At 41.3% G+C, this 14,628-nt stretch overlaps 1 protein-coding gene across 2 annotated transcripts in view; it reads left to right on the top strand.

The window, feature by feature from the left end:
* The window catches only part of RELN (reelin), a 308,114-nt gene that overhangs the window by 27,064 nt on the left and 266,422 nt on the right, over positions 1 to 14,628 (top strand). For both annotated transcript variants that reach the window (XM_081879038.1, XM_081879039.1), the window contains exon 2: positions 11,270 to 11,380. In XM_081879038.1, coding sequence (XP_081735164.1) covers positions 11,270 to 11,380 — 111 coding nt within the window. The remainder of the gene's footprint in view (positions 1 to 11,269; positions 11,381 to 14,628) is intronic.

Raw genomic sequence — 14,628 nt, forward strand, 5'->3', positions numbered from 1 at the left:
ACAAATGCATAATTGTGCTAGATGGAAGAATAGCTTGCAGCCTTTTATACTGGCGGCTGCTCCTCCTCCTACCTGAAGGTTCCATGGCTTATATCAAATCCAGACTCACTCTAACGCTACAGGCTGTGTAACTAGGGGAGGTTGAACCTGTCATTGACTGGTGAACCCAGTCCTTTCAGGTCACTGAGCCTGCCAACCACTGTTTTAGCCTTCTGTGGATTTATTTTGTTATTTGCCATGACAACCTTTCCATTAGAATGTTATAACCAGAAATTTCTCAATAAAGATAGAGCCCATTGTTTAGTTTAAGAGGTATTTTTCATTTTTTAGGAATTTATCCTTTAATTTATTATTATTATTATTATTATTATTATTATTATTATTATTATTGCAAATTAGGTGGCTTAGGTCTGGTAGCTCATGTTCTGCATGTACAAAGTCACAGGTTTAGCCCCTGGCATCTTCAGTGAGGGGACTTAATGTAATAGGGCTGTCAAACATCTTGCCTAAGAAAGTTGAGTTCAAGCTTAGCCACCTGTCAGGGCTGACAGACTGAGTAATAATTCAGTAATAGACATTTCCAACACAGAGAACCTAATACTGTGTTGGCCCTTTATGCAATCAAGTTATTCAGAAGCTCTGGAAGCCTGTATTTTTTAAGTTATCAGCAGTAACGAAACAGTATATATATATATATATTGGGGGGTGGTGGAGTTTGCATGCTTATTTCTCAAGATACAGTACTAAGCATTTCTGTTAAGAGCAGAACATTTCCGTATGACTGTATTCCCCCGCCCCTTGAAATGTCTGTTTGCTCCAACTTGCTTTTAAATGAGTCCACTACAAGTTTCTAGAACACTGCAGTGTTACATAGGATGCAGTGATGATTATCATTTAACTAAATTAGAAACCACGGGTGGTCCTTGTATTATTTTGCTACAAATTGCTTTGTGACCAGACCAAACAGCTGGCATGGTGTCCCTTTTGTAAAACGATTGTTGTGTATCACTGGTGTGCACAATTTGCCTTGTGGAAGTAGAATAAGTCTCATGCCCTTTGACAGAGCTTATTGTATCCCACATCATGCTAGCAGTGAGCCACCTGTTCAGGGTTCTTATCAACTTCCATGCCACAGAAATGTTGCCTTGGTACAGTATCTCATATGCACTTCAATGCACTCATGGTGCCTCTGTGTGGCCAGGATGTCCTTTTCATTTATGATGCAGTGAGTGGACCACGTGTAAAAGGAACTTACATTCAGATCAGCCTCTTCTAGCTAGATAGAGCAGTGCAAAAGCCATAACAACCAGGAGCTCTTTGCATACATATTGCAGCTCACACACCCAGACAGTTCAATAAATTAGGGTACAAGGTAAAGTAATATAAATTAGAGCAAGAATAAAATATATTTCCTCTGTTCCGTCTCCTCCTTTCAGCCTGAGGGAGAGAGAGAGACTTTTTTTTAATACTTTTTTTAAGGGCACAGCCCACCCAAGAAAGCTCACAAAATTAAAATAAAAAAGCCATTGCAACACATAAAAGCAGCATTCCATATCTTTAAAAAAGCAGCATATTAAAATCCCAGCACTCATACTTCAACAAAAGCAAACTGAAACAAACAAAAAAGTAATCAGGGTCCATTTGCAGATCAGTACAGATAGGTCCACATGTACCTCTCTCTGTATTTAGGATGTACCTTCTCCTGTTAAACCTATTAAACCTAAAGCCTATTAAACCAAGAGAACAAGGAGCTGTTTTGCTGCAGCAACAATGTGATGGAGAACCCAACTTTGGGTAGTTCAGTGTATGATGCTGTGTGAGCCCTTGGGAGTATGTTCATTGCTAAGGAATCCTTCCCCACTTCAACCCCCTATGTCCCGTGAAAAAGCTCCTCTGAGGGTCAGAAGAAAAAGTCTAGGACAGGTTGGGGAGACTTTGTCTTCCAGATGTTGCTGAACTACAACTTCCCAGCAAGACCTTGCCCCTAACTGATTTCATCCATCGAAATATACAAACAACATGACTTAAAACATGCACATTTCTAAAATAAAATATAACGTTGCCACATCAGTCAAGGATGGATTCAGATATTACAGACTTCTGCCGACAGAATGGCATGATTTATTCATATTTTCTCCTTTTGCGCTCCCCAGGAAATCATGAGAAAGGTGTGCTAATTCTAGGTGGTAGAAGTATCACAGATTTCATTGCCAGTTCCTGCTTTGCACATTGCACAAGATGTAAAGGTAAAGGTACCTCAACCATTAGGTCCTGTTGCGAACAGCTCTGGGGTTGCGGCGCTCATCTCGCTCTGTAAGCCGAGGAAGCCAGCGTGTGTCCACAGACAGCTTCTGGGTCATGTGGGCAGCATGACTAAGCCGCTTCTGTCGAACCAGAACAGCACATGGAAATGCTGGAGCGGTACCTATTTAACTACTTCCACTTTGACGTGCTTTCGAACTGCTAGGTGGGCAGGAGTTGGGACTGAACAACGGGAGCTCACACCGTTATGGGGATTCGAACCGCCGACCTTCTGATCAGCAAGCCCTACTCTCTGTGGTTTAGACCACAGTGCCACCTGCATCCCTTAGCACAAGAAGTACATTCATGTAATTTCTGAAGTGGCTCAAACTGTAATTTGACATACACCAGATTCATGAACAAACTAGCTTTGTTAAAGAACATAATTTCTCATCATTTATCTCAAACATTTACAATTTTTCTGAGATCCCATGACTTTGATTTTTGTGCACGCACATTAAAAAACATGACTTCAGAATGTTTTATGTGTATTTTGCTGTCACAGTGTGTGTGTTGCATCATTGTGCATCACTACACGCCCTTCTTTGATTGGCTGATTTCATGGGATTTAACCCTACCTGTGTTTACACTCTGCTGCACCTTTTATCCTCTTTACCGTGGGATAAAGCCCAAGTGAGTGGCTACGGCTGCTGGTGGCATTGAAGGCCAGTGCAGGAAGACAAAAGTAACTGTGCAGCAAGTGTTGTGGTAGACTAATCCTTCCTGTACACAGTTAATTAAAAGTAAGTCCCACTGAATAAATTGTGACTTATGTCTGAGTATATTATACTGTGAAATAAAGAAGGGAAGTTATGTTCAGTCATGCTGAACATGGATGCACACAAACTGCAAATTAACTTGGAATCAACATCTCTTTGAATTATGGGAATATTACCTTTTCACCCCCAGTGAGTGGCGGTTGCAGCCCAGCGCAGGATGGGGCAGCGGCAGACGCTGGTTTCCCAGGTGGCCAGGGAGAACATCATTTCATTTCCCAATGGTTGCACAGGCTTCCAATGGTTCTCCGTGATTCTGTCCAATCACTGGTGAGCCAGGAGGGCGGGACTTCAGAGTGGACCTGGGGGAAAACTATTTCTCTCAGGTCTGCTCTTTGGTTATAAAGCCAAGCTGTGCCTCCTGCCCAGAGTCCAGTTCACTTGGCTTCTGGGACTTACATGGATGGTGGATAAGGCATTGGGTTGTATCCTTAGTCAAGGCAGACAGGGGGATTGGGAACCTTACTCCCCATAAAGAGGTTCCTGAGTGTGTGCTTCCATCCTGATGCCCAGATGGGGGCTGATGGGCCATGACACACACTCCCCAAATGTTGATCTTAGAGGGATTGCCCCGATTTGATGTGTTCCATGGGCTGATTTTTAACCTGGGATTAACCCTACTCAATAATCAACCAGCAGTCGGGTTGGGTGATTCATGGTACACACCCAATGCTTATGCCAAGACCTACTTACATCTGTAATCAATAAAGTTGTGGCCTATTTTATCTGAAAGCAATTGGCCTGTGATTATATTATCTTCCATGTTAGCCCTTGGCATCTTGCAGCCTCTCATCTAGTCCTGTTCAGATTCAACCTCCAAACTGACCAGTTTGGTAGCATCACTGGCCACCACATGTTCTTAAAACATACGAATTAGGAAAGATTTTTCTGGAATATTCTTTTTAGAGCCCTCAGTGGCCAACATGCTGTTCTTCTGTGATATAACAGGTTTGTATAGAAATGAAAATATTATTTTATTATATTTTTAAATATAATGTAGGGGAAAAAAATATTCTTATTGGCAGTCTTCTTTGTTGATTTGCAGCTGTGTCTCTCTTCATTTAGCATGAATGTTTGCAAAAGCATTCTGCACATCAATTTTTTAATATGTAGATGTTTCTTTAATTTCTAATGTCGCTATAACAGTTTTCAACTCCATTTGCTTAATATAATCATAATTCGTTTGGTAAGAGGATTTATATATTTCTAAACTGAGGTCAATATGCTCAGAAGCCTATGTTTAGCTCACACACTTTCCTAATCTAAAGATAAGACACAAGTCTTGCAAGCATTTATAATTTTCAGAAGACAAAGATGATTGTATCCTTAGTAGGTGGGATGGTTGTGGGCTTAAAATGCCATTGCTGTTTATGTTTACAGCAGTTTCATTTTATGAGGGCAAGCGAATAAAAGGGATTTACAAAACAATGCTGAAAATCTAAACACAACACTCATATTCATATCCTTTTAATAATTTATTTAGAGCGGTGCCAACAGTATGAAAATTTCATGTATGGGTATCAAGCAGCCAGCCACACATAAATCTGAAAGGCATGAGCAATGAGATTAGATTTAAAACAGAGGTCACTAGATTTGTGATGCTGTTCCTGGATTACATTGATGAAAAGTTAATTGTAACAATTTGAAGTTAATGATTTTTACAGTATTTAAAAATCCTAGCATATTTAGTAGAACAACTCCAGGATTCATAATTATTTACAATTGTGATATTGTTTTTCTTTAAAATGCATCTTGAATGGTGCTAACCAAACTAGATATTTTAAAATTGCTAATAGTTTGTGTACTCTGAGTTACTGATGAAAAGATAGCAGATAGCTTATTCAACCATTTCACTGACATGGGCAGAGTTCCTTATGGTATGTGGAAATATTGTGCTTTGTGAAAGAAGAAGAAGAAACTAAGTGTAGGAGCCAGTCATTATGCAACAATTTCAAATATGAATTCTAGTTGCATGTCTAAGAACAGTCTTCTGTCCCGTCCAGTGAAAACAAAAATGATAGACACAGGACAAGAGAGAGTTTATCATAGTAGGCTTCTGTTTTATGAAGACTTTCTTTGTTTACATGACTTGGTGCAAGTTCAGAAAAAGGCAACAAGGCTCTAAATTTGTTGTAGAGTGCCAGTGACCACACTTTTTCTCATTTAAACATAGCTTGTGTGGTCTACCACACAATAACTGCTTGCCTCCTTTCAACAGTAAAACAGACCATATAATTCCACTTAGCCACATATATATTTGCTTCTGGAAAAAATAGGCTTTGTACTTAGTACTATCTTATTAGGAAATAATCCCCATGGAAATTGTGGGACATACTTCAAGCCAAGACTGGGCCTTACGTGCATCTTGAAGACTTCAGTTATAAATGAATCTGGCAAGTCTTGCCTTGCTCAGACAAGGTCCTTTCAGTTAGCTGGGTTTTCTTTTAAATTTGTCAGTAGCTCACAATATTTTTTTTTCAATGGTGCCATTGGATGTGTGTGTGTGATGGGTAAGTGCCAACCAAACAACAGCCAGAAGTGATGCCACCAACAAGGCCTCCCTGTTAATTGTAGGCAAGTGCATTCTGGCAGGGAGATTCGGTCTCTATATTTCCTTAAGGAACATCTTGTATCATTCCTAAGTTCTAGTAATACTACATACAGATGGGAAAGTAAAGAGAACAAGACTCTGAGATACAAATGCCTTTTTGTTAGGGAGTGATCAGATTAGGTGTATTGATTGTGGTTACCAAGAACTCTCTCCCATTTAGTGGTTATTACTAAATCAGTGGCACCCATGTCAGTGGCACCCCTCTATAGCAGTGTTTCCCAACCTTGGGCCTCCAGCTGTTTTTGAACTACAATTCCCATCATCCCTGACCACTGGTCTTGCTAGCTAGGGATGATGGGAGTTGTAGTCCAAAAACAGCTGGAGGCCCAAGGTTGGGAAACACTGCTCTATAGAGATGTGCATTGGGCCCCTAATCTAATTTATTTCTACTGGCATGTTCAGGCATTTTTATTCAGAAGGTCCCTTCAGTTACTTAATTCTTGACTTGTTTCTAACTTTTGAAAACAACTGTGATCTGGTTGTTCCAGGCCAGGCATAGGCAAACTCCATCCCTCCAGATGTTTGGGACTACAATTCCCATCATCCCTAGCTAACAGGACCAGTGATCAGGGATGATGGGAATTGTAGTCCCAAACATCTGGAGGGATGGAGTTTGCCTGTTCTAGGCTGTCATTTCCTCCTGTTTTAAGTTTCTGCTGCTACTGTTATATCTGTATTTTTATTAGGTATTCTATTTTTAATTGTTTGTTCACTTTATCTCTTGTAATTTTTATTGGTTTTTACACCTTGAGTATCCTTTTAGAAAGGGGACCCATTAATAAATAAGGTGCTGCAATCCTAATGACATGTCTTATTTACATATATAAAGAAATCAATACAGTAGAAGAAACAATTTTTTGCTAGTAAAAATGCTGTGTCTGCCCACCTGGGGTAAGAAAACAAAGGGAAAAGTTGGTAACCATTAATGTAGTCTTCCCAACTATGCAAAAGGTTTGCTATGAGAGGCTGTAGCCTTTTCCCTGTGAAATCGCTGGTCCAATGACTTCGTCACATTAGTCTCCCTGGGTTTTAGGAGACGAAATCGGATCAGGAACCCCTGCTGCTACTCCTGCTGCTTCCCTTCTTGGCAGCCTACCAGCTGAGCGGCAGCGTGCGGTAAGCATTCAGAGGTTATGCTGTGCATCTGCCTGCACCGTGGTCCTCACCAATCCAATGAACTGCATGTGATTTCCTCCTCTTTACACCTTGGCCGTGGCTCATCACTCTTGTACAGGCAGAAATATATGCCTGCATTCTGTGGCAAGTCTTCTCCAGGTTCCATCTGTCAGTGAGGCAATTGCCTTTTCTGCAGTTCCTGCTCAACAAAAATTTGAAGCTAAGATGGAGCCTTTCTTCCTGGCATACTAGATTCAACTGTGTGAAATTAAAAACCCCCACAAAATATCAGGGAAGCATCCTAATATGCAGTCCCATAGCTGTAGTCCTAAATGTTACAGCCCAGATGAGACTGTAATGCAGTATATTCTGTCTGTTTAGCTGTTTCTTAAAGTTAAGACACAAGTTAAGATCACTCCAAACTGGGTGATGCAAAACAGCAAATGTGCTTCAGTTAGTGGGCAGCTTGATTAAGATGTTGACCCAGTGTGTGGCAACTGTGAAAAATTGTGACTTGAATGTTAGGGATCATTAGAAAAGGGATTGATAATAAAACTACCAAACCATAATCCTGTTACAGAAATCTATGGTGGGACCACACTGTATAGAGTACCGCATGAGGTTCTGGTCACCACAGTTGAAAAGGAATATCGCAAGCTTGGAAAGGTTCAGAAAAGGGCAACCAAAATTGTCAAGGGGTTGGGACAACTTCCCTATGGGAAAGAAAAAGGGCGCATCGGAGAGTGTGGAGAAAGTGGACAGAGATACATTTTTCTCCCTCCCTCATAATACGAAAGCCTGAGGTTGTCCAATGAAGAAGTTGCATGTTGCATGATTCAGACAGGCAAAGGGAAGTGCTGTTTCTATGGAATGTACCTTCACAAGATGTAATAATGGACAATACCATGGATGTCTTTAAAAAAAATAGGGTTATCAATGGGCACTAGCCATAAAGACTATGTTTAGCCTCCACTATTGGAGACAGTGTGCCTCTGAATACCAGTTGCTGGGAATCAGAATTGAGGGGACACTGTTGTACTCAAGTCCTGCTTGGGGGCTTCTCACAGACTTTTAGTTGGCCACTGTGATTCTTGACCAGGTGAGCTTTTGGCTTGATTCAATAAGGCTCTTCATCATGTTCTTAACCCGTTAACATCACAACTCAGACTAGGATCGGCTCTACCTTCTTTTTGTTATGCAGGTGTTTAAATCAATTTACCCCTCTTTTTCCCATTTTGGTCTCATTACAATTCTTATATTTTCATTTTGTTTACAGCATGACAATGATGCTTCCCCCCTCCCTCCATGATGTTGGAACATAGAGTAATTAATACCACAAGGAGGGTGGAGACCAGGGAAAATGTTGATATTAGCACAATAAATTTCCTCTTCTAAGTCTGATGTACCTATAAAATGTATGCACATTTTCAATAACAGCTTAGACAAAATGGACAGTTGACCTCAAAATAATACCAACTTCCTAAGAGACAATTGTCTTGTATACTATAAAGCTTCAATTTGCAACCCAGGATGTTACTTCACCTAGAATTTCAAACAGTATAGTAGTAAGATTCATAAGTTCTGCATGGCTTACATTGGTGCTCACATGGGAGTTTAAAATAATATTTCTCTAGAAGCAACAAATTAGTGATGTTTTCACATTCTCTTCCATGGAATAAAGGAGGATATTGAGTTTGAAAAGGGCTCTTTGATCAGTTGAATCACCCAAGCTACCTATGACTTAAAATGCTGTGAGCAAATTATCATATTGCATCCCAGTTCTGAATTTGTCTCTAAGGCTTGCTGTATCCGTTCATAAATTCTTAGGACAAGGTGCATTGAAAACATGGTATATGGTCCCAGGCAAGCTTTGAGGCACAAATGCTGGAAGTATGTTGGTTCTGGAGAATATCAGCAGAGACTGCAATTCTATACAGACATCCCATGGGACAAATCTCACAGAACTTAGCAGGACTTACTTCTGAGTAGACATGTAGTGCTGTAAAAATGGTTTTAACAGTTCAAGGCCATTGCTGCAGACAGTGAGACATAGAGAATAATGCTGCTAATCTGCCATGCCTTTACATAATGGAGAAGAGCAGCAGTGAATAATTTTGGCCTTTCTCAGCCGAGGCCATTTAAGCATATTAGTATATTTGAACTAGTAATATCTGATGATAAAATTGTCAAGCAGACATGTTTAAGATGAATGTTCAGAAAGAAGTGCTTCAAAAATTCTGAGTGCCATATGGCTCAAGTAATTTAGAGTTCCATTTCTTAGCTCTAAATTATGTCAGAAAAATAGTAACAGGTGCCTAAATGCCAAATAATGCTTATAATCTGCCCAGTGGGTTATGTTGGTCTTTTTCATTTTATCTCACTTACAAATATTTAAGACTTAACAGCTTAATACTCTACTTCGCATTCAGATTATTGTGTAAAATACATCAAAATGACACAGTATTATTGTATTATTAACCATGCAGATATAGTACTGTGTAATATGCCATGGTAATATGCTGCAAGCATGTCCTTTGTTTTACTAAAGATATAACATCTGCATTTCCGAACTGAAGGGTTCAGGTTTTTTTACATCATAACAAAGTTTTAGCCTTTCTTGGCAAGCAGCGCCTTTCAGAAAGAGTGAGCTGAGTGACCTTTCATTGCTACTTTAAAATCTTGCTGCTGTAATGCTTAGTGTGCAGTATTTCATGATAGAAAGCTCATTAAGTATAAAAATTATTTCTGATTCATTAAAGATGACAAATAATTTAAGCATGGTTGTCTTTCTCAAGATTGTACAATTTGAGGGGGTGAGGAGACACAGAGAAAGAGATATAAATAAATTAGGAGTGCTCAGCTGAAAATAGCTTTTTATTTAACATAAATATTTGGAAAGTTTCTGACAAAGCTGTAAGTAGGGTTGGGAGGAGAAAAGCTCGGACTGACATACATTTCTTTGTAACATGTGAAGGATTCTATGCATGTATGAACATATGTATGCTAGCAGTTGTGCATTCATGGTAGGCAGAATTGTGTGGACCCTTCAATGGATTTCTGTCTCTCCATTATTGACACTCCTATTTAGGTTAATGTGGGAAGCAACCCTGCTCAAATCATTTCCACTTCATTTAGTCACTCGGTGCAGCTTTTCATGTTATTTGGCACACATAATTGCCATATGTCCACCAGTGTTGTTTGTGGCAGTGTTGACACCTGTGAACACATATCCAGGGACTTTGGCCTGATCAGATGTATGTTCAGTTTAAAAACATGTGTATATGGTCCACACTGTTATAGAACATACCTGTGTATGTGCATCAGCCATCTTTGTCACATAACGTGTAGCTGTCCATTGCACTGCACAATTTGTGTATCCTGTTACTAGAGCTTCTTCGTGGAACTATTATACTTATAGTATTAACCTACTATGAATAAATTTTGGGCTGTTATTCCAGCTGTGCCTATGAATTTGTGAGGAATACAAACTGACTTTTAAGTATTTGCTTACAGTTTATGTCAAACCCTACATTTGAAACTGAATGGCTTCATAGTTTGGGAAATGAGTTGTTGCTGCCAAATAAAAAGCTGGTTATTCTTGATCACCACTCATTAAAAGGCGTGGAAGAAGCAGTGGCGTAGCGTGGGGGGTGCAGGGGAGGGCCAGCCGCACCGGGCACAACATATGGGGGGGGGCGCTCGCACTCGCAGCTCTCTACCCCTACCTGGCTCACTCACTCTCTCTCACTGCAGTGCTGGCTGTGCGAATCCGATCCAAGCTGCCGGGTCGCCGCCCACTGTGGAGGGGGAGGGTGCCAGGCGTGCGTTGCGTTGCAGAGCGGAGAGAGAGCGAGGGAGGGACTATCTGGGGGAGGGACAGTGCAGCGGCCGCCCAGAGCAGCGCTGAGCGCGGGAGAGAACCACATCCGACCAGCCCAGGCAGCAGCAAGAAGAAGCTGGCAGCGGCGGCAGGTTAGGGGTTAGGGGCGCAAATTACTTGCCTTGCCCCGGGTTAGGGGGCGCAAATTACTTGCCTTGCCCCAGGTTACGGGGCGCAAATTACTTGCCTTGCCCCGGGTGCTGACAACCCACGCCACGCTGCTGGGAAGAAGGTTGGCTATGAAGATATCTAAGGACCAGTTAAAAGGTCATTTACTGTCCATGTTTGCCTTCCCTCTGCTGGTAATCCTATGTGGTGGGAAGTAGCATTGCAAATGACACTCTAAACACATGGAGAATTCTCATGTCAGTGTCCACGATCTCCAGGGCTATTCAGTACCCCATGTATTTAGATTTGGTCACACAGAAGAGATTCCTCCCTGCAACATGGGATTGCCCACATAGTGAAAGGCCTTTTAGCAACAACCCTGGTCCTAGATAACTGGCTTGAGCATAGAAGGGTGGTGAAATCTTTCCCTTAAAATTGAGAATCTTTTACATATTTTTAAATTTTCTTTCATTTCAGTGACTATTTCAACGAGTACCTTTTTTGATGGCTTATTGGTCACGGGACTCTACACATCAACCAGTGTTCAGGCTTCACAGAGTATTGGCGGGTCCAGTGCTTTTGGCTTTGGTAAGTCCAAAATGATTTCATGAAGTGTGTGTGTGTGTGTGTGTGTGTGTGAGAGAGAGAGAGAGAGAGAGAGAGAGAGAGAGAGAGAGTGCTGTTCAGCTGCATATCAATATGTTGTATTTTGGATCTACTTCCTGGTCCATTCCATGTGGAGCCATGATCAACAGAGCCTGCACCTCTGTGCAAAGACCTCTGCTATCAGACTTCAAGGATTGATTCACAGACTCCTCAGTGGATCAAGAGGGATTTCCCCAAAATTTGAAACCCTAGGGCAGCAGAGGAATATGCCAGCTCTTTGACTGGCCAGATGCAACATTCAGGGGGCGGGGCCTCACATCAATCAATACTAATCCATACTATAAAGCTTTGACAGCTGTTTCAGGGCACTGCTGAGACAACTATTAGTGACTAGTAGGATGACTAGCTTGTGGTCGTGAAACCCAAATAGGTCCCTCTCCAAGGTGCTGATCCTGCCTTGCTTTGCTTTTGTGTCTCTCTGGGACTACCACTCCACTTGGTCGTCATCAATCTGTGGTGCTGGGTACCCGCATGAATCAGGACAGAATACTGTGCTCAGTTCTGGCCACTTCAAAAAAGGCATTGTAGAGCTGGAAATGTTCAGAAAAGGGCAACCATAACGAAAGGTGCTGGAGCTACTTCCCTCTGAGGAAAGGTCACAAGATTTGGGGCTTTTTTATTTATTAAGAAGCAGAGTGAATAAGTATGAAATATGGACTCTTTCTATGCAGTATTCTAAATAGTGCTTCCTTTTCCATTAAATAACTGCAGTTTGAACTAAATTCCACTAAAGTGAACAGAAACCAGTGGCCTCAAGGTAACAAGAAAGTGGCTGGAATCATACTTGTCTTTTGTGCCGAAGTCCTTTTTACAAGCTTTCCCATCCCCTGTCACAGCCATGTCAGGCAAGGAATGCCCAGAGTGAGGAATTAACTATTGTCAAAAGTACACTTATAAATTAGGAAAAGGCATGTCTATCGGTCCTGTGTCTTTCACCTACTCATGGGTGTGCGCCTGATGAAGCAGTTGCAGCAACAGAGAGGCCCCCCCCTACTTGAGCTGTGCACAAGTAGGCACTCTTCTCCCTCCTCCTGCCCCTGTTCTTTATTCTCTGACCTGCATCTTCTCCTGCCTCTGACTCTCATGACTCTCCCAGATCACCGATCTCTTCTTCCAAATCAGTCTCCAACCCCCACTTCTCCTGGTGTCCACTCATCAGTATCTAGCCACTACTCCTCAATGTCCAGACAGTCTCTGACATTCCCAGAGTTCCTCCTTGTGTGCTATAAGTATGCACAATATGACTAGCCATCCATGTGCCCTGCCATCTAAAGTATGGGCTCCTTGTGTAAGGTTTATCATATACTGCTGCAAGAGAGATGTGGCTGGCAGCAGAGTTGATCAGAACCCTTGTTTTCCATTGCGGCTGCACGGGCAGAGCAGGAAGAGATGGAAGAAGCATGCATTTGGGCTCTTCAGTTATTTCAGTGGGAGTATTTCAGCTTGTACTTCAGCTTTTGCCAGAAGGATTCCAGCACAACCTCATTCCCCATTTGACACAGCTCTGGTGCCTCCCATACTCAGTCCCTCCATTAGCAGAGTTGTGGCAATTCTGCTGCTGTAGCACTAGGACAGGGGTGACAACACATATCTTAAAATGCTTTAACCAGCTTTGCCGGATGATAGGATTGTGCTAAGTGAGGCATTCCTATGTACACTTTCTTTGGAGTAATTACCATTGGAAGTGGTGCCACACATTCCTAAGTATGCATGTTCTTGATCAGTCTCAGAGACTCAGGCTCAACTTATTAGCATAGGAACCTAAAAGAGGCCAAATAAAGGTAACAATATGCCCCAGGTATACCATTTATGTATCTGTGTTTTCTAGACTAAGCCCTAAAATAATGTGGCTTCAGGATTCTTCAGAGCATACTTTAGCACATATATGCATGTAATATTGTTACAATATTCACAGGAACACATTAGTTGTGCAGGGAGGGGACTTAACACTTTTCCTGTGTTGCTCCCCAAGGCTTTTCAGTTTAGCAAACATCAAAAGCATAAATAAATATGCATATAGTAAATAAGGTTAACAAATGCTTGCTTCCTGTTTTGTGCCTGTTGCTTTCTCATTCATCTTAAAAGATCTACCACTACTAAGGAAGACAGTGAGGTTCACAACACCTCTGTCTTTTTACAATTCACCTGAAAGCAGGTTCACTTGCTTTTAATTGAACTTGCATGTAAGTGTAGTTCAGGTTGAAGCTTAGACATCTAATTCTCTGTGCCTCTGCAGCAGAAAAAAGCAACTGGGTAGTCTTATAGCAAGGCAATTGCTGAGGCAGAAGTTGTGCCTGCAGTGGTGTTTTGAACTCACCCAGGACATTGCACCAGTGCAACAATATGGATCTGGGCTGCTTCATAGCAACCACCTGGATCGCTGGAGACAAGAAGTGTTTCATAGCAAACAAATGCTTAAAGGCAGACCATGGAGCAGGTGGATAAGAGGAGGAGCATAAAGGGGAAGCAGCTATAATAGACGCTCCCTAATTTTATGGATTCAAAAGAGACAAGAACCAATAAGCACTTTGATGGAAATGGCCCGGCAGAAAAACACTGTGACTGTGGTGCAGACCCTGTGGCGTTCCAGAGGTTGCTGGACTCCAACTTCCATCAGCTCCAGACAGCAAGGGCTATAGTCAGGGACAGCAGGAGCTACAGTGCAGCAACATCTCAGGGGCTAGAGGTTCTCCATGTCATTGTATCCCACCAGGTCACTGTCCAAAATTTGCATTAAAAACTTATTGGAGTTAAGATAAATGAAAGAGGATAAGGATTTGCTGATTTGAATATTTTAATGGGAATACAAAAAGGGGAGGTGTGAGGAAGTCAAAGAAACAAGTTAATGAGCTTAAAGTTATAAAAAATGGATTTGTTTTAACTTTCTATTTTCCATTTTTCTATTTTTCTTGGGGGGTTTTTGTATTTTGTATTTTTGTTTGAGAGTTTTTTTCTGTTTCTTGTTTTATTATGTATTTTTGCATTTTTGATTTTGTAAAATCTCAATAAACATTATTTAAAAAAAAAAAATCTCAGGGGCTAGAGGTTCTCCATGTCATTGTATCCCACCAGGTCACTGTCCAAAATTTGCATTAAAAACTTATTGGAGAACATTAGGACTGTGCACATATTATAATTGTGTACTCTGAATGAACATAGAGAGGAGGATG

The sequence above is a fragment of the Podarcis erhardii genome (genome assembly GCF_964252035.2).
Source record: "Podarcis erhardii genome assembly, chromosome: 10".
Taxonomy (NCBI): Eukaryota; Metazoa; Chordata; class Lepidosauria; order Squamata; family Lacertidae; genus Podarcis; species Podarcis erhardii.